The sequence below is a fragment of the Oryctolagus cuniculus genome, chromosome 10 (assembly GCF_964237555.1).
Source record: "Oryctolagus cuniculus chromosome 10, mOryCun1.1, whole genome shotgun sequence".
Taxonomy (NCBI): Eukaryota; Metazoa; Chordata; class Mammalia; order Lagomorpha; family Leporidae; genus Oryctolagus; species Oryctolagus cuniculus.
The window spans coordinates 8,650,130-8,670,982 of NC_091441.1; the positions used below are offsets into that span (position 1 = coordinate 8,650,130).

At 37.6% G+C, this 20,853-nt stretch overlaps 1 protein-coding gene across 4 annotated transcripts in view; it reads left to right on the forward strand.

Annotated features, from left to right (window-relative positions):
• Positions 1–20,853, forward strand: part of RTTN (rotatin) — a 230,378-nt gene that overhangs the window by 124,106 nt on the left and 85,419 nt on the right. For all 4 annotated transcript variants that reach the window (XM_008261459.4, XM_051851884.2, XM_051851886.2 and 1 more), the window contains 5 exons: positions 5,347–5,475; positions 5,906–6,022; positions 7,831–7,989; positions 9,708–9,779; positions 19,445–19,634. In XM_008261459.4, coding sequence (XP_008259681.3) covers positions 5,347–5,475; positions 5,906–6,022; positions 7,831–7,989; positions 9,708–9,779; positions 19,445–19,634 — 667 coding nt within the window. The remainder of the gene's footprint in view (positions 1–5,346; positions 5,476–5,905; positions 6,023–7,830; positions 7,990–9,707; positions 9,780–19,444; positions 19,635–20,853) is intronic.

Here is a 20,853-nt window from a genome sequence, read left to right on the forward strand (position 1 = left end):
TTTGAATAGTTTGAGAATTAGAATTAGTTCTTCTTTAAAGGTTTATGGTAGAATTCAGCAGTGAAGCTGTCCAGTCCTGGGTCCCCGTGGGGTTAGGGGGAGAATCTTTCTTATTAGTTAAGTCTCTCTCTTGATTATTGGTCTATTTAGCTTTCTGTGTCTTCATGACTCAATTTTGGTAGATTGTATGTGTTCAGAAATCTGTTTCTCTTGGATTTTCCAAGTTGTTGGCATATAGCTGTTTGTAGTAATTCCTTAGATTCTTTTTATTTCTGTGGTATCCATTGCATCATCTCGTTTTTCATATCTGATTTTATTTTATTTATTTTATTTTTTCAGATTTATTTTATTCATTTGAAAGACAGAGTTAGAGAGAGGCAGAGCTAGAGAGAGAGAGAGAGGTCTTCCATCCACTGGTTCACTACTCAAATGACTGCAGTGGCCAGAGCTGAGCTGAGCTGAAGTCACGAGTCAGGTGTTTCTTCTGGGTCTCCCACATGGGTTTAGGGGCCCACAGACTTGGGACATCTTCTGCAGCTTTCCCAGGATATAGAAGAGACTGGATCGGAAATGGTGCAGCTGAGACTCGAACCAGTGCCCATATAGGATGCCGGTGCTGCAGGCCAGGGCTTTAACCTGCTGGACCACAGTGCCAGCCCCTCATGTTGATTTTATTAATTCAAGTCTTTTTTTTTTTTTTTTTTTTTTTTTTTTTGGTTATTTGGGCCAAAGGTGTAACAGTTTTATTTTTCCAAAAAATAATTTCTTCATTTCACTGATCTCTTGTATCTTTTTTTGTTTCCATTTTATTTCTTCTATAATTTTTTTAAGGTTTATTTATTTATTCGAAAGTCAGAGTTATACAGAGAGAAGAGAAATAGAGAGGTCTTCCATCTGATAGTTCGCTCCTCAACTGGCCGCAATGGCTGGAACTGTGCCGTTCCAAAGCCAAGAGTCAGGAGCTTCTCCTGGGTCTCCCACACAGGTGCAGGGGCCCATGGAATGGGCCATCTTCTGCTTTCCCAGGCCATAGCAGAGAGCTAGTTTGGAAGTGGAGTAGCTGGGACTTGAACCAGCACCCATATGGGATGTTAGCGCTTCAGGCCAGGGCATTAACCCACTGCACCACAGCACTGGCTCCTTCTTCTATAATTTTAATTATTTCTTTCCTCCTACTAATTTTGGGTTTGGTTTGTTCTTTTCTAGGTACTTCAGATGCATTGTTAGGCCATTTGTTTGATTCCTTTCCAATTTCTTGATATAGGCACCAATTGCTATAAACTTCTCAACATTGCTTTTGTTGTACCCCATTAGTTTTTTTTTTTTTTAATATTTTATTTATTTATTTGAGAGCTAGAGGTACAGGCACAGAGAGAGAGACAGGGAGAGACAGAGAGACAGAAAGGCCATCTATCCATTGGTTCATTCCTCAAATGGCTGCAATTGCCAGAGCTGAGCTAATCCAAAGCCAGGAGCCAGGAGCTTCTTCTGGGTGTATCGTATGGGTGCAGGGGCCCAACGAGTTGGGTCATCTTCCACTGCTTTCTCAGGCCATAAACAGAGATCTGGATCAAAAGATCAGCCAGGGCATGAATTAGCACCGACAATAGGATGCCAGCACCACAAGTGGAGGCTTAGCTTACACAGTGCCAGCTCCATCGCTCAAGTTTTGATATGTTGTATTATCATCTTCATTCATTTCTAGGAATTTTTAAATTTCCCTTCTTATTTTTTTCTGTGAACCACTCTTCATTCAAGAACATGTTTCAGTCTCCATGTGTTTGCATGTTTTCTGGAGAGTCTCAGGTCTTTTAATTTCCAGCTTCGTTCTATTGTAATCAGAAAAGATGCAGGGTATGATTTCAGTTTTTTTGGATTAGTCGAGACTTGATTTATGGCCTACCATATAGTCTGTCCTCGAAAAAGTTCCATGCATCGGTGAAAAGAATGTGTGTTCTGCAGTTGTGAGATGAAAGTTTCTGTAGATATCAGTTAGGTCCATTTGGTGCATACTGTTGATTAGCTCTGTTGTTTCTTTGTTTTTGATTTTCTATCTAGTTGATCTGTCCATTGTTGAAAATGGGGTGTTGAAGTTCCCTGTTATTGTTGTATTGGAGTTTATGTCTTTTTTTTTTTTTTTTTTACATCCATTATCATTTCTTTTAAATAGCCAGGTACCCTGTAACTGGGTATGCACACATTTTTTATAACCACATTTTCCTGTTGAATTGATCCCTTAATCATTACATAATCCTGTTTTTGTCCCTTCTAACAGTTTTTATGTTAAAGTCTATTTTGATTGATATTAGGATGGCTACTCCTGCCCAGTTTTGCTTACTGTTAGCATTGAGTACCTTTTTCCATTCTTTCACTTTCAGTCTGTGTGAATCTTGGTTGGTGAGGAGTGTTTCTTTTCGGCAGCAAATAGATGGGTCTTTTTTTTGAATCCATTCATCCAGGCTGTATCTTTTAATCAGAGAATTTAGGCCAGTTACATTCACGGTTATTAGTGATTAGTAATGACTTTGTCCTGAAATTTTGTCCATAAATGTTTGTTTTGGATTTCCTTTGTACTTTTACTATGAGATTTTCTGCTTTCTCATTTTTTCATAATGATAACTGTCTTTTTTCTGTGTTAGCACATCCTTAAGTGTCATTTGTAAGGCTGGGCGAGTGATGACAAATTCTTTCAATTTCTGTTTGTTGTGGAAGGTCTTTATATTTCACCTTCATTCATAAATGTGAGCTTTGCTGGTTTCAGTGTTCTGGGATGAGTGTTGTTTTTTTTTTTTTTTTTTTTAATAGGAGTTGGACTATTTCTCTCTATTCTCTGCTAGCTATAGGGTTTCTGATGAGAAATCAGCTGTCAGTATAATTAGAGATGCTCTGAAGGGATAATCTGCCATTTTTTTCATGTACGTTGTAGAATCTTTTCTTTATGTTTTACTTTTGAAAGTTTGACTGTAGTGTGTTGTGGTGAAGATCTTTTCTGATCGTGTCTATTAGGAGTTCAATATGCCTTGTGTACTTAGGCATCCCTTTCTTTTTCCAAATTAGGAAAGTTTAATGCTGTTATTTCACTCAACTGCCCTTCTAATCCCTTCTTTCTACGCCTTCAGGAACTCCTAAAACCTGTAGATTGGGTCATTTTTAATATCAAAGAAATCTTGAACATTGTTTTCAGTTTTGTTAATTTTTTCTTCTTTTTTGGGGGGGTCTGAGATATTTCCAAAGATTTCTCTTCTATCTCAGATGTTCTTTATTCTGCTTTACTAAATGTGTTGTATTTTCTGTTTGACATCTTGAATTATTCATTTCTAGTATTTCAATTTGATTTCTCTTCAATATCTGTATCTCACAGGAAAATTTTTCATCCATGTCATGTATGGATTTTTTTAACTCATGTATTTGCTTCTCTGTGTTTTTGAGTAATCTTATGATTATTCTTTTGAATTCATTTTCAGGCGTTTTATCAATCTCTTTGTCTTCACAATCTTTTTTTTTTTTTATTGTCTTCACATTCTAATAGTGAAGTATTGTGTTCCTCTGGGGATTCATATTGTGTTCCTTGTTCATGTTTCTTGTGTTTGTACGTTATATTTAGGGATTTGTGGAAACACTTGTTGGTTCTCTTCTCTGATAGATTTTATTTTTGAAATATGCCTCTGTGGCTTAGTGGACTGCCTGTTCCTTCAGTGGGTATCCAGAGGTGTGTGCTGGATGGGGCCAAGGAATTCTGATCAGTGCTCAAGGGTAGGGTAAGAGTCCATGGTGACACCCAGTTTGGTGTCACCCTGGTAGATCTCCTCTGTTGTCAGCACCAGGGAGTTTGATCACATCACTTCTCTGCCAAGGTGATTAGTGCCTGGGGTGAGCCCACAGTGGCTACACTGCACCCAGGCAGGTGCATCAAGCACACAAAGGATCTATGCAGTCCTCAGTGTGATCCCATAACCCTCTGCAGTGACCTACCCCAGGCACTCAGGGAGCTCTGAGTCTGATTCCAGACACAGTGATTGCCCAGAGACCTGCTGGACCCCATGCCCTATCATGCAGTCACAGAATTCCCATAGTCATACCATGCAGGGCTCATGTAGTCACAGGGAGCAGGGGATCCACTTTTCAGCCCCACAAGCCTGCCTCATTCTCAGTGAGAGCCAAGGCTTTCCCAGAGCCAACTGCCTGTCTATGTCCATCTTGGTAGTTTGATTCCAGGTTCCAATAATAGAGTGAAGGGAGGGAAGTGTCTCACAGGCCCAAGTGGATGCCATGCCCCCTGCCAACCTTCCAGTTCAGACTCAAAAGTCAGTAGGGATCATGGATTTGTGTTCTTTGTGTGTGTGGGAGTGGCAGCAGCCTCTACCTGCCTTATTAAGGTGGTGCTTCCTCCCTACTAGTCTCTGGGGGCCCTTGTCAAGGAATGGGAAGAAAGCAATGAGCTCTCCCTTCATGGGGTTAGGTGGGCTCCCTGTACCCTGCAGATGCTCCAGGCCAGACTGCAAGTCTGTGGTCCACTAGGTTCTCCCTCAGGCAGTGTCAGCAATGACACAGGCTGCTGCAGACTCCTCTCACCTTGCTCCACGCTCCGTGAGGATGATGTGTTCTCCATCGACAGTGTCCGTTGGTGCCCCTGTTGGATGTAATGTGTTTGTACTGTCCATGCTGCTGCATGGCATCACTCTCCTTTTTGTAGAATTTCCACTGTAAACTTCTTTCCAACTATCTCCTGAGAATGCATTTACTCTGCTTTTCTTCTGTTATCCTCTCTTGGAAAGCAGCACGTCTTTTCCCTATTCTGTCATCTTGGATACTGAAGCCAATACGCTCCTGAAAATTTTTGAGTGACATTTCTCATATAATATATATATGTATATATATATATTATTTTTTTTTTTTTTTTTTTTTTTTTTTTTTTTTTTTAATGAGCATCAGCTCCTCTTCCTTTTTTGGATGGAGGTGTATTTATTTTCTTACACCATTTTCCAGTTTGTAAGGAGTCCAGGCCTCCTGAGGGCTTTTGTGGTGAGTGAGGTTCTCAGAGTTGCAGAGGCTGAGCCACATGGGGCCACAATGAGGGCAGAGCCAGAAAGCACAGAATGGAGGTGCCCAGAAGGAAGATCTCATTGGGAAAATATTTAAACCAAGAATATTTTTTAAAACTGTGGTTAAATACACATAACATAAAATTTACTATCTTGACCATTGTTCAATATAAAGTAAGACTGTTGTATCTTAACATGGTTAGGCTTCAATTCAGGCATGTTAGCAGAAAGTTACACACACACACACACACACACACACCATGAAGAATAAAGCCACATAAAATTGTTTCTATTTGATTTTCAGGTTATTACTTCTTTTTATGTGGAACGTGGAGGAAATGCCATGTCTTTCATGGGAAAAGGTGTTACAAAGAGCACGGTTCTTTGCTTGCTTCACTTATCCCATGAGATGATGGCCCAGGCGCAGAGTTCGGTGAGAGCATTGCAAGCTGCATTTCTTCTGACAGTTGCTTGAAAAGGAATGCGCTGTTCCTAACATGGTTCGAGCTTCTTTGTTTGCTAAATGTAGATGATTCTTTTGATTTTTCTTTTTAGGAGACAAGTGATTTTTGTCTGACACGTTTCTTACAAATTGGATGTTATACAAATCTGAATTGTATTTGAAATTTATTTTGATTGAACTGTGTAATCACTATTAAATTACAGTTTGTTAATTCATGGAAAAACAGCTTCTGTATAAAAATTGTTAACTTTTTTAGGAGAAGCTAAGATTTTTGTTTGCATTTGTTTTGGTGAATGGATAAAAACCAAGTCTTAAAATTCATTTGTGTGTTGTTTTGACATTTGGAAATTCAGTTATTTTAAATTTTCTAAGGTGTTTGCTCCCCCTTTGCTTGCTGTAGGAGTGGATGTCGCTTTGGTTCCTGCCTTTAGGTAGTCACTGTGAAGAGCATGCTGCTGCTGCTGCTCAGCGAGGCTTGACTTGGTTGATTCCACTGTGGGTTGACCGGGATCCAGAGGTGAGTGTGAAGGAAAGTCAGGCCCGCCGTGTTTATATTAAAAACGATTGAAACAAACTACACATGCTTGTACCTGTTCTTATTAGGGGTTATTTTAGTAACTATCCCTTTTTTATTTGAACTGTGTCTTAACTTAGGCTGCCATAACAAAATACCAGAGACTAGTTGGCCTAAACAACACATTTATTTTCTCACAGTTCTGGAGTCTGAAAGTCTAAGATCAGGGTGCCAGAATGGTTGGTCTCTGGTGCAAGCCCTCTTCCTTCCTTTTAGAAGGCTACCGTTTCATTGTGTGCTCACATGGCACCTTCTTGGTGCATGCATTTGGCAAAAGATGCCGCATTCCCTAAATGTTGTGTCTCAGAATATAGTCACATTGGGATTTAGGGCTTCAACATAGGAATTTTGGGGGTATCTATTTAAGTGCATAGATGTACATTTTAATCTAATTCATATGTTACATTTCGAAAATATAAAAAAGGTGATAAAATTTATGATTTTCAGAAAGGGCAGTTGAAAATTACTGAGAGAAGCCCAGTGATTTTCGAGCAGTTTAGAAGCATAGTTGAAAATTTTGAGTTATAAAGCTTATTGACACAGATGTATCATTTAATGAAATAGAACTCTTATAACGCACAATTTTATATGATTAAATATCTTTCCAGTTTTAGCCATTTTCACACTGATTTAGAGCAAGAAATCATTAGATTGTGTGTTACAGTAAAAACTTTGATTTGTAATCAAATCTGAACTTAAGGTACATTGAGGTACATTGAACTTAGACTTATTACCTATGTTATGACTGCACTATTGTCATCACTATTTTTTATTATGTAACTATCATTGAAACTGGTTTTGAGTTAGAATTCAGAAATTCAAAATGTGTGGATTGAATAACAATGGTACTACAGCAAACATATTCTACCATATTTAAAACATTTTTGTCATTTAATTTTTGAGAATATACTAAAATGCTTTATAAAAAGATAGTTCACTTCTTTATTTTAAAAAGATGATTGAAGGAAATTAAAAAACCTTATATTTGGAAGAAACCATTGAAGTTAGGAAAGGCTGAACGAAATATTAGGTACCATTTTTAAGGATGGAGAATCAATAGAAATTGTATCATTAAAGATGTATAAGTGCTCTAATCTTCCTTTAAAAAATACAAACTTGTAAACTATAATTTTTGTGCTTCTTTATATCTGATTTTATTTGTGTGGATCTTTTGTTTATATTTAACTTTTTCTGTATTACAAGTATTATTTGAAATGTGGAATAGAAGTTTTATTCATAAATTTACAGGACAGTGCCTTTTATAATTATATTTTGTAATTTAGGATTATAAAACCAGCTGGTGCTGCGGCTCACTAGGCTAATCCTCCACCTTGCGGCGCTGGCACACCGGGTTCTAGTCCCGGTCGGGGCGCCGGATTCTGTCCCGGTTGCCCCTCTTCCAGGCCAGCTCTGTGCTGTGGCCAGGGAGTGCAGTGGAGGATGGCCCAAGTGGTTGGGCCCTGCACCCCATGGGAGACCAGGAAAAGCACCTGGCTCCTGCCATTGGATCAGCGTGGTGCGCCGGCCGCAGTGCGCCGGCCGTGGCGGCCATTGGAGGGTGAACCAATGGCAAAAGGAAGACCTTTCTCTCTGTCTCTCTCTCTCTGTCCACTCTGCCTGTCAAAAAAAAAAAAAAAATATATAAAACCAATGTCCTACTTATAGAAGGATATTTTATATATCAGAAGAATTTAGAATTTATGTTAGGAAGTAGGATTCTTTGACTTGATGTTTCTCTTTACTTTGAACAGGTGAGGTTCACTTCCCTGGCATTAGGAGCAGCTCTGACCACCCTTGACACTGGCTGTGTGGCCTTGGCAAACAGCTGTCAGAACATTTCTGGTGGGCTCTGGGGAACTGTAGTGAACATTCTTCTGGACCAGTCAGAATGTAGCATGGTGCGTCGGGAGGTATGTGTGTCTTTTTAGTATTCTCTCCCTCCTTTTTCCTTAGAAATACAATTTGATAGTGTTTATAAACCATTTTGTTTGTGTATCAAAATACAACACTGTACCCCTTAAATAAATGCAAATATTATAGGTCCATAAAAAAGTCAGAAAACCGAAAACACTGACTCACTGTTTAGCGTAGTGAACTGACCACTGACTGTGTCTCTTCTGCTTGTAACAAACCTAATTGAATCGGCAGTAGAAAATAAAAATGGTGCAAATTCACAGCAAAAATTAAAAAAAGAGTCTTTTATTCTGATAAGATGAATCAGATATGGCATATTTAAAAGACTTACATTTTATTTATTTGAAAGGCAAAGAGACAGAGACAGAGAGAGATCTGCTCGTTTACTCCCCAAATTCCCACGGCAGTTGGGAGTGGGCCAGTCCAGAGGCAGGAGCCCTGTACTCACTCCAGTCTCCCACAAGGGTGGAAGACACCTGAGCAGTTAAGCCTTCATCTGCTGCCTTCACAGGTGTGCAGTAGCAGGAACTGGGCTGAACATGGAGCTGGGACACAAGCCCAGGCATTGGGTGTGGGATGCAGCATCTTAGTGGCTGTGCCGAATGCCTGCCCCAGAATGTGGTGCATTTTAATGTCATCTCTTACATTTTATTAGCATTGAAAATAGTTCCTCAAAAAGATTACTTTTATATTACCTAAGCATTTATGGGTCTCTCATGCTTATAACATTTTAGTAAATATGAGGGGCTGTGAAAATAACTCTTTGTGGTACTTATTATATAATGTATGAGAGGAAAAATGAACCCTATTTTAATTCTCTCTAAATAGTTTGTGATTTTTTTTATTGCTAATTTTATCATAGTGAATTTTATGCCAAGAGTTTAAAAAGAATAATCAAATAGTACTTTGTGACTTAGGAAGAAAATAGCAGTTCCTGGATCCACCATTAGCCATTCTGAGTTCCTAACTTGAATGACTGGTATCTTGTTACATGCCTCAGTGTTTTTAGGTGTAATGATTGCATTTACAATTTCCTCTTGATTCATCAATAATAAAGCTTTTCTTTTGACGTCCAGTTAAGATCATTAGAAATTTCACTCTCAGAATCCTCCATCATCTTTATTATTTTCCCATTATAATTATATCATCATTATATCACTAAATAGATGATCATTGCTCACATTCGTGTGATCATTTAATTTGGTCATCTTTAGGTTCTAAGTAGGTTAAGTTGGGTGTTTGTGATTTGAACTTGCGGTTAAGTTTTTATTGAGAGGATTTTGTGTGAGGGAGGGAAAAAAGAGAGTGAGTAAGGGGGTTTGTGTGTGGGTGTGTGTGGGTGTGTGGGTGTGGATGCACTTTAAAGGGGAAGTGGAAACCTGGAAGTTCTTAATCGAGAATGTGTGCTGAATATATATGAAATTTATTTCTTAGAACAGTTTGTGTTATACAGATTAGTTTTTCAATAAAATTAAATTCTGAAATACAAAGAATATATTTCCTGATGAAATAATTTCAGACAGTTAGTTCATCACCTAACAAAATTAACAAGTTTATCGCCTAGCAAGAAATGCAGTTTGGCAGTTTTCACAGTGACCTCTCAGCATGTGGAATTAACCAGATATTTTTCTTGTTATTCAATTACATTGTATTGGTTATTTCAGAGATCACAACAAGGTGGCAGCATTGACTCTTTTTTCTTTTTAATTTACAGGCTGCATTTATTCTTCAGAATCTCCTTGTAATTCCAATGCCTACAGAAATTATAAAGGATTCTACTTGGCAGGTGGGTGATTTAAACAATTATCAGCCTAGTAGATATGAATGGTCTTCACAAAGTTCATGGAAAATGTACATTATGAAAAAACTATGCATAGATTCAAAGTTTTTTGCATCAAACAAACTTATCTTTGAATTCCATTTTCCACAAACTTTTTGAAGTACCCTTGTACTTGAGATTACTTGCTGATAAATTTTCAGAATATGTATATTTTATTACTGTTGAAACTATATACTGAGCTGCAGGAATCTGAAACCTTATGCTTGATCATATTTTAAAACTTCAGTGTTACAGTAATTTTAAACAAATAATACCTATACTGGTGTTTACTGTGTAGTAAGTATTCTTCTAGACGTTGACCATATCTTAAATTTTGTAATTATTTCAGTTGTGAAGTGTTATCAGTCTTATTTTGTAGGCTTAGAAACTTTAGCACAGTTAGCCAGTGCTTTGATTCCAGGCAGTGTGTTTGTTAGCTACTTCAGTGTGTTATCTCTCTAATTTAAATAATAGTGCATTTGCTTACACAGATTGAGCAGCCCTTATCCAAAATGTTTGGAACCAGTAGTATTTCAGATAATGGATTTTTTAAAAATTTTGGAATATTTGCATATACATAATGAGATATTACAGGAATAAGGATCCAAGTCTAAACAAAAACATCTTTTATATTTCATATATACCTTGTACATATGGCCTATATGTACTTTTGTATAGTATTTATTATTATTTAGAGATTAATTTATTTTAAAGGGACAGTGACAGAGAAGGAGAGACAGAAAGAAAGAGATCTTCCATCCACTGAGTCACTGACAAATGGCTGTGATGGTTGGGGCTGGGCCAGGTGGAGGCCAGGAGCCAGGATCTCCATAAGTTCTCCATATGGGTGAAGGGGTCCAAGCATTTGGGCCGTCTTCTGCCAGTTTCCCAGGTGCAGTAGCAGGGAGCTAGATCGGAATCAGAGGAGCCGGAACTCAATTCTGTGCTCCAATATGGGATGCAGGCATTGCAGTCAGTTGCTTAACTTGCTCGCCACAACCCTGGCCCCTATGTAGTTTGTTTCTGTTTTTGTTTATAATTTTGTGTGTTTTGACTGCAGCTCAGCACTTAAGTTCAGGTTTGGAATTTCTGCTTGTGGTATCATGTTGATAATTATGAAGTCTGGGATTTTGGAGCATTTCAGATTTTTGGATTTGAAATTCTTATAGCTAAACATATTTTGGTGTTAACAATGTTGTTAATGGTTCCTTGTTTGAGCACAGAGGAGTTTGGGTCATAATTTGTCTTTCTTTGGTTTCTATTGGGTTAATTCTTTCGTTTTATGTTCTATTGGTAGTTACCTTTGTATGATTTTCAAATAATTTATAGGATACAAAAGTGATCTCCTTGGGGGAGATCACTTACAAGTGTATATTTATCACAATGCTGTACCTCACTCTCCAGAGTCCTAGATGAATCTAAGGTTTATGTTTGAGCTTTCATACCTTTAGTGGAGTTACTGGACCAAGTGAGCTGTGGTGAAGGTAGTTTTTGGGGCATTGCCTAAAGTGTAATCCAGGTGGTTGTCAAAGGCCCAGGTTGTATTAGCTTCTCCCAATTTTACAAACTCAAGTTAATTTATTGTAAATTGTCAGCCACTTTCCCACTGGTTCTTTGTAATTTCTTTAACATTGCCATCTGATTCCTTGTTGCTCATTGAGTCTGTGACGCTCTGTTCTTGCTATATCAGTCCATAGTACATCACAGCTCTTTCATTTTTGGATCACTACCTTTTAAGGGGGACGTCTGTAAATATTGATCGTGTTCTTGAGCTACCTCCCTCTGTTGAAGAGAGATAGCGGTCAGTATCCAAGTGTCCTGAAGCTGGGTTGTGGCTCCCAGCTGTCCATAGATTTGTAAACTCCACCGTGTGACTAGGAATGAGTATTGCTGAATGTAAGGGGTTCTGCTGTTGGTTTTAGTTTGGTGAGTGTGTCACAAAGCCACATCATGGCAAATGTTAGAGTTAATTAGAGCAACATACCTATTGATCAAAAAAGGGTTGTCTGTGTAGTTTGTTTAAGTTCATTTCTGTAAACATTCTTTGAGTGTCTAAATGTTGGGGCTTCACAGATAATCATTTTTAGTGTTCTAGGACTTAAGGCCTGCCAGGAAAGACAAATACCCAGGGAACATTATTACACTATTATTTTGTTTAATAATGGTAAATTATACATAATTTTTATAATATTAAAGTTCTTTGTGCTTGAAATTTAAATGTGAAGGTAATAATGGGTTGTTGGTGTGCAATACAAGTACAGTTGGTCTTGCTTTAGCTCTTTTCTGCATTTCTGATAGGACTTTGGATTGTACATATCCTTTATCTTTGAAAAAACCTTTATTTTGAAAAATTCAATTTATAAGAAAGTTATAGAAATAGTACAGATTTCATAGACCCTTCACTCAGATTCCCCAAATGTTACTTTACCACATTTGTGTTTCATTCTGTCTAGCAATTTTTTTGTTGACTACTAGGAGAGTCATAGACATAATGTATCTTTTCCTCTGAACATTTAAGTGTGAGTTTCTAAAAGCAAGAATATTCTATTGCCTAATTCCTCAAATTTCCAGTGTTTCCAGTTATCCCACTACTGTCCTTCATAGCATGTGCTCATGTGTGTGCCTGCACTCACACAATCTAATCCAGGATCTAGCTTTCAAGAAAACACATTGGATATCATTGCCATATCTATTCAGTCTATTTCATCTCACATAGTTTCTAAATCATTAACATTTATGATCTTTGCATTTTTTTTAAAGATTTATATATTTACTTGAAAGAGTTACACAGAGAGAAGAGGCAGAGAGAGAGAGAGAGAGGTCTTCCTCTTCCATCCGCTGGTTCACTCCCAACAGCTGGAGCTGTGTTGATCCGAAGCCAGGAGCTTCTTCTGAGTCTCCAGGCGCTTGGGCCATCTTCTGCTTTCCCAGGCCATAGCAGAGAGCTGGATCAGATGTGGAGCAGCCAGGAGTTGAACTGGTGCCCATATGGGGTGCCAGCACTTCAGGCGGCAGCTTTACCCACTATGCCTCGGCGCCAGCCCCAATCATAGCATTTTTAAGAGTGCTAGCTACTTATTTTTTGTAATGTTCTTCAATTAAATTTGTCTCTTTATTCATCATTTATTACAGATTATGTTTTTTTTTGGGGGCAGAAAAATGATAGAAATGATATGAGCTTAGAGTATCATATGGGAGATATTGTATCACTTTTTCCCATTATTGGTGGTAATAACTTGGTTACTTAAAATATAATCGGCTTGTTGTCTATGTTGTGGAGTTTTTTCATTTACGAGGAAGTCCTTTAAGACCATGTAAATAAGTTCTCATAAAACTTTCTTTTATTAGTTTAATTTCTTTTTGTTATTCCCATCTGAAATAGTGATTACAGAATGGTTGTCAACTGCTTTTCTAATTCCATCATTATTTTTGACATTTATTATATTCTTTTGTAAGGAAGAAATTTCCTTTGTTCTTCATTTACTTACATCAATTGTGGACTCAAGGATTCTCAGTTTATTTGATGTGCTATAATCTGTTTTTATTGTGATTTGTTTAGAAGTTCGAATTGTTCTAGCTTTAGTCAGGAGAAGCTGGGAAGTTTCTTTGTGCTTTAAACATATCTTTATCAATTTTTGAATATTTCCTTACTTTTTGAAATAGCAAGATATTCTAGACTTTTTCAGCCCTAGTTTAGAATTGTGAATTTTCTCAGAGCACCCTGATTTCAATTCATGGAGATTGATATTTAGCAGATGAGATGTGGGTTCTAGATTTGCTTTGTTTTTGGGGTGTCTTTGCTTCCATGCCCTCTCAGTCTGCAAATGTGTTTGTGTGTGTATGTTTTAGACAGTTGACCTGTATGTAGTTGTAGTTTCTATGAATTATTTTCCTATCTAGCAAATTTTAATGTGTTCATCATGAAGCATTATGTGTATTAATTTCACGAAGTATTGATTACTTGGTGAAGTGGTAGTATTTTAATGATATTTGTAATTTGTGTATAATTAAGGATTTCTAGTGTATTTGGGGTTATTTTGAATTATTATAGTTAGATATTATATAATTAGAATTAGAATTTTATAATTAGAATTTTAAAATTTAGTATATATCAGAATAATCCCCTCTTGAAAAATTAATTTTCTATTGTTCTTCCTAAATGTTTCTTTGCCTCTAGTTCCTTTTCAGTTGTAGTTAAATGGGCACTTTAGCACTATGACACTAGTAATCAATTATGTTTGAAAATTAAAATTCTAGTTTATTGAATCCTTGAACACTTTTCAAATTAATTTGAACTTTCTATGATGTAATATGCAATTTTATTTTGCAAGTTTATTTGTAATGGCATCTGGGACTTGATTTGTTTTCTTTCCTTGTGTCCTGCTCTTCTCCAACTCCCTGGCAGTTGAGCAGATGGTCTGGCTGACCCAGCACTCACCTGAGGCAAGACTGGCAAGATGCAGACATTTCCAGACAAGGCAGTTAGGCTGTGTTAATTTCCCTCCTATTTCAGAAGTCCACCCTGCCAATCACTGACGTGTCTATGGAGCATGCCTGGTACATGCTTGGAAAGCTCCCCTGTTTTTGTCCGTACCATTTGTCATCTGTGGAGAGCCTGAGTCAGGCCTTCCTTTGTGTTTATTGCCGGCCTTGGCTCCCTTGCCAGGAGTGAAATTTTATTGACAATACACCATTGCCACTAGAAAGCTTTGGCATGTAGAGAATAGGGTTTCAGGCTTAATGTTTAAATAAATCAATAAAAAATAATGGCTGCCTATTCTAGATCATTTAGCTTTCTTTTGAGAATATTATGAATGTACTCATTTTATGAAATGTTAGACATTTTTAGCAATAAATACATACGGTTAAAAAAGCTAATATAGCTTATAATGCAGTTCACTGCCTCTCCATTCACAGAGGCAGCTTTGTTTCTGATTTTAATTCTTAAGTAAGTTACTCCTGTGTATCTAAATAGTATTTTTGCAATAATGTATTCATTCCTCTACTACCTTGATACATGAAGGTTTAGTTCATTTATTCCATCTCCTGTAGATATAGTTGTGTTGTTGGTTTCGGATGGTTCATTGTGTTCTCTGCAGTTGCTGGTTTTCTCAACTTAGTGCTGTGTCTCCTGGCCCCATTTAGAACATGAGTAAGAGGTGGCTAGGATATTTTCACTCTTTCCTCAGTCTTTTCTGCCTCGCTTTTAATGTTAATGCTGATCTTTGCTAGTTTTTTTTCTTATTTGTGCTTTGTGAGAGTTGATTATGTTTACATTCTATTTGGCAGTCTGACTTTTAATTTTTTTTTTATTTTTGAAAGCCAGTAACTCACTGCAGAGCAACTTGGTGGTCTCTGGTTGCTCTCCCTTATCTCAGAGCTGGGCTGTTGAATACATAAAGGAAAAATTCCTGGATGTTTGTATATGTGAGGATACTTCAGAAAGTTTGTGGAAAATGAAATTAAAATATTTGTTTATTTTGGTGCAAAAAATTGAAATACATGCATTTGTGAGATCTTCAAAAAGTTCATGGAAAATGCCTATTTTGAAAGAACTATGCATGAATTTCAAAATTTTTGGTACCAGAATAAACTTCTGCTTTAATTCAGTTTTTACCATAGACTTTTGAAGTATTCTTTTATGTTTCTATGTATGCATACATTTGTGAGTGTCATGATTTCTAAAATTGATTTATTCCCCTTCCCGCCCTGAATTCCTTATTTGTGTCTTCTTGCTGTGTAAATCCGTATCATCCCTAAGCTCTTTATCATCCTTTCACTTGTGCTAGCACCCCTTTACCTAGTGAGCATCCTCAAAATGGCTGAGCCCCTACCTAACAGGTACATAAGAGGCAAACTTCATGAGTGCCTCCATGTTTGAAAATGTCTTAAATTGCATTGGATCGATAGTTTGGCTGGATACCAATCATCCCTCCTACACATCTGCCTCACTGTCTTTAGCATCTGGTGCTGTTGGAAAGAATAATTCCCATATAATGTTTCCTGATTCTTTATGACCTTTCTTTTACCATCTTCTTTTTTTTCTATGGTATATTCTGTGGTATTCTACAATTTTATGATTGTGCATCTTATTTCTCTTGTTTTGCACTTACTGAACTCAATTTGAAGACTTGGACCTTCTGTATTTTTTGGCTTTGACAAATTTTTTGCACATATATATTGAAAATGACTTGCTACTTTTCTGTTAGGTTTTCTCTTTCCAGAGAACACAGTTTCATATTATTCCCTTTGAACTGATTTTCACTGTCATATGTTTTATATTTCTGTGTCTTAGTCTTTACACTTTTTCGAGAGAAAGAGAGAGAGAGAGAGAGAGAGAGAGAGAGAATGAATGAATGAATGAATGTCTTCTATTTGGCAGTTCACTCCCCAAACAGCCACAGTGGCTGGAGCTGAGCTGATTAGAAGTCAGGAACCAGGAGCTTCTTCTGGGTCTCCCACGAGGGTGCAGGAACCCAAGGACTTAGGCCATCTTTTACTGCTTTCCCAGATGACAGCAGAGAGCTGGATTGGAAGTGGAGCAGCTGGGATTTAAACTGGCGCCTATATGGGATGTCGGCACTGCAGGTGGCGGCTTAACCAACTACACCACAGCGCAGGCTCCTACATTATTTCCTAAGTAGTTCTTTTTTCATAGCCTTTAGCTTGTTCAGTCTTGCTATGTTGAATAATTTTCACCAGGACTTATAGGTAGAGGAAATAAATCAGGTTCTAATATTTATTAGATAGATTTAATTATAATTTTATATCTGTTATTAATGACTCCTTTGTTTTCCAGATCTGTTTTTTCCTTTTATATTAGGGAGAACTAGAAGAGAAAATGAAGTTTTAAAATGTATTAATTGGGCCGGCGCCGTGGCTCAACAGGCTAATAATCTTCCGCCTTGCGGCGCTGGCACACCAGGTTCTAGTCCCGGTCGGGGTGCCGGATTCTGTCCCGGTTGCCCTTCTTCCAGGCCAGCTCTCTGCTATGGTCCGGGAGTGCAGTGGAGGATGGCCCAAGTGCTTGGGCCCTGCACTCCATGGGAGACCAGGAGTAGCACCTGGCTCCTGCCATTGGATCAGCGCGGTGCGCTGGCCGCAACGCGCTGGCCGCAACGCGCTGGCCACGGCTGCCATTGTAGGGTGAACCAACGGCAAAGGAAGACCTTTCTCTCTGTCTCTCTCTCACTGTCCACTCTGCCTGTCAAAAAAAAAAACCAAAAAAAAAAACACAATAAAATGTATTAATTGAAGGATAAATATAATTGGGTTAGATTCTTTATTACTCTGACAACTTTACAATTTAGAGAAGAATTGCCAGAGTTCCGATGTCACATTTACGCAGATAATTTATAACTTTTGAAAATACTTCTGACTAAATAAAAGTTGGATTTTAGAACATGATTGGTTTGTAACCCTTACCCTCCTGGAAGATGGTATAGCCATAGGCCTTAGAGGGCTCTTTAATGGAATAAAGAATTCGTAGATTTAATAGCTTTTGAAGAGCTGTAAATACTCAAGTTTTTTCTGTTTTTCAGATTTATATAGTTTACTTTTCTTCCCTATTTTCATTAGACCTTTGTGGATTTATGAGTGTAATTTTGATAAGGAAACAATTATATGGACATAATTTTGCAAAAATAATAATTTTGTACAATCTATATAGTAAAATATTTTAAATTTGTGCTGATCATTATTAAATATACTTGGACAAATCATTTTTATACTACTTTACTAATTGTTTTATTGATTTATTGGACTTACTAGATAGCTTGAAATTAATCTAGTAAACTTAAATTATAATTTTGTTCTTGATTGGTAATTCCTTCCTGAATTACCATATTGAGGGTTTTAATTTGTGATATTAAGCAGTTATGATAAATCTGTTGTGCGTTTGACATATTTTCAAGTTTAATAATGTTAAATTTGCTTAAAATAGAGAATATTTTGTATTTATTTACTTATTTTTCAAAGATTTATTTATTTGAAAAAGAGAGTTACAGAGATAGAGAGAGGGCTACTGTCTGCTGGTTCACTCCCTAAGTGACTGCAGTTACCAGAGCTGAGCTGATCTTGAGCCAGGAGCCACGAGCTTCTGGGTCTCGCACATGGGTGCACAGGGTCCCAAGGACTTAGGCCACCTTCCACTGCTTTCCTAGGCCATTAGGAGAGTGCTGGATTGGAAGTTGAAAGTTGAGCAGCTGAGACTGCAACCCACACCCATATGGGATGCCGGCACTGCAGGCTAGGGCTTTAATCTGGTGTGCCACAGCGTCTACTTTCAGAACACTTTAAAACTATGAATATTAAGATAACATCTGTGGTTTTGGACAAATATTTCACCATGGATAATGAAATAAAGTAATGCATTAAAGGACCACATGGTCTGTAATTTATTCCTTGGTTGATAAACAGGAACTGCATGAAGCTGTTCTTTGGGATTCCCATTTTACCTGTTTCTGTAGACCTTTGCATTTAAAATGACAGTCACCATTGTGTTCTCCCTGGTTGACAGTCTTACTTCTTATGTAAAATCCACTGTTTGTGAAGAGTAAGCTCATAGTGTTGAGTAGAATTATTAGAGCATAACAATTAACAGCTTCATAATCATAAAAGGCATTTAATATTGAAGTATAAGTTTTAATTGTAATGATATTGTCTTAAAAGAAGTGCAAATGAAAAGTGTTAATATGGTTAGAATTGTTAATATTTTAGTGTAATTATACTTTTCACTTGTGAATTGCTTTATCTTCTTGAAGAGTAACTTTTGATATCTGCTTTCTTTCTTGATGGGAAGGGTAAGAGAAGAGACACATATAATCTTGTGGTTAAAGGTGAACTTTGAGCATCTTGACAATATGCTCCTTTCCTTTTGCCACTTAGATTTATATTTTATTTTCATTGATAATTACTTATTGATTATTGATTATCATTTTCACAAAATAGACATTTATAAACTTATGATGAGATTATTTATAAAATCAGAATCCAATCCTCACTGATTGGTTTTTGCCATTGGAGATTTCAGGGAAATTACTGAGTGGCAATGCAAAAATTATTGGAGAAAAGTACAAAGAAATAAAATTATGTATTTTTCAGATTCTTCTTAGTCTCCTAGTGGGAGATTTTTGTGTGTTATGCACTTTTTTTTCCATGTCAGAATTAATTCAGTGGTAAGTAACATGGCAAACAGATTTTGCTGTGGGTTTTGTTGAGTATATTAATTTTATCTGGTTTTCTAATAGGGACAAAATACTTTTGAACATAATTGATTGGCCCACATTATTTCATTTGTTTTAATATTTATTATCTTACCTTTCATGTAGTTGAAAACACTGCTTTTATTGTGTTTGTGGCTCAAGTATGTAATTATGTGGCTGAAGCATTGTCAGTGAGAGAGTAGATCATCCTCTGCTTTCAGAAGGTGTTTAGGCAGCAGAGACCTAAAGTGTTGTACAGGAATTGGCCCTTGGTTAGGTGGTGGTTCCTGGTGAAGGACCAAGGCACAGTGGCAAGAGCATGCTGGAGTCTGGGAACCATTTGTTTCCTTGAGCGAGCACACTGGGTCTTTCTGAAGAACGCGGTGATGAAGCGCGGTGTGCCTCTTCTTTGTTCCCACTTTCCTCCAGGGCCCCTCCGTGCATGATGAAGACTCTGGCCTGTCACTCACAGGAAAACCTGCCCTTCAGGCGCTTTTGTATCACTGCCATTTCTATGAGCATGTGAATCAGATGATAAAACATTGTTATCTAGGACAATACGTATTTGATTCAAATTTCCCTGCTTTTGATGGAACTTCAGAAGGCAGTGATCCAAATGGTAAGTTCGACATCATTGGTTTCACAAATTATCTTGAAAACACATGTGTTTATTAAGAGTATTTGGAAATTAATGAAAAGTATACAGCAAAGCCATGTGTCTCTAGTCCTGCTACCTAGATAATACCCTTGTTAGAGTTTATTTTCTTCCAGTCTTCTTTCTCTGTTGCTTTTGCTTATTTTACATAGGGTGTTCATATCTTATGTGCACTTTTGTATTCTCTACTTTGAATGTTGCCTAATCATTTTTATGATATAAATTCTTCATAGAAGCTATTTTTGATACCATATTAGTGTTTCATAATTTATATTATGCCCTTCAGTAAAGTTTTATAATTTTTTTTCTTTACTAATGTATTGAACTCTTTGGGAATGTCAACTCCTGGGTAGTCTACTACTCACTCTTTTGAATGAAACCTTTTCCCACTACATTTTCTAATTCATTTTGATAATATTTAAAGGTACTTTTTTGGTATATTACTCCTTTATTAAAATTTCTTGCTAAAACATTTTTACTTCTATTTATAGATTGTATTTTATTTGAAAGCATCAGATTTTTTTTTTTTTTTTTTTGACAGGTAGAGTTAGACAGTGAGAGAGAGAGAGAGAGACAGAGAGAAAGGTCTTCCTTCCGTTGGTTCACCCCTCAAATGGCTTCCACGGCCGGTGTGCTGCAGTGATCCGAAGCTAGGGGCCAGGTGCTTCCTCCTGGTCTCCCATGCGGATGCAGGGCCCAAACAATTGGGCCATTCTCCACTGCCTTCCCGGGCCACAGCAGAGAGCTGGACAGGAAGAGGAGCGACCTGGACAGAATCCAGCACCCCAACCGGGACTAGAACCCAGGGTGCCGGTGCTGCAGGCGGAGGATTAGCCAAGTGAGCTGCAGCGCCAGCCAAAGCATCAGATTTTTAAAAATATTTTTATTATTTTTTTTGGAAGGTGAGGTGAGAGAGAGAGAGCAAGCAATCTTATGTTCAATCTGTTGTTTCACACCCTAAATGACTGCAACTGCCGGGGCTGAGCCAGGCTGAAGTCGGGAGCCGGGAACTCCATTCAGGTCTCCCATGTGGGTGGCAGGGACCCAAGCATCTGAGCCATCTTCTGCTGCTTTCTCAGGCACATCAGTAGGGAGCTAGATCAGGAGCAGATAAGGTAGAACTTGAACCAGTACTCTGATACGGATGCTGGCATCATAGGCAGCGATTTAACCAGCTGTGCCA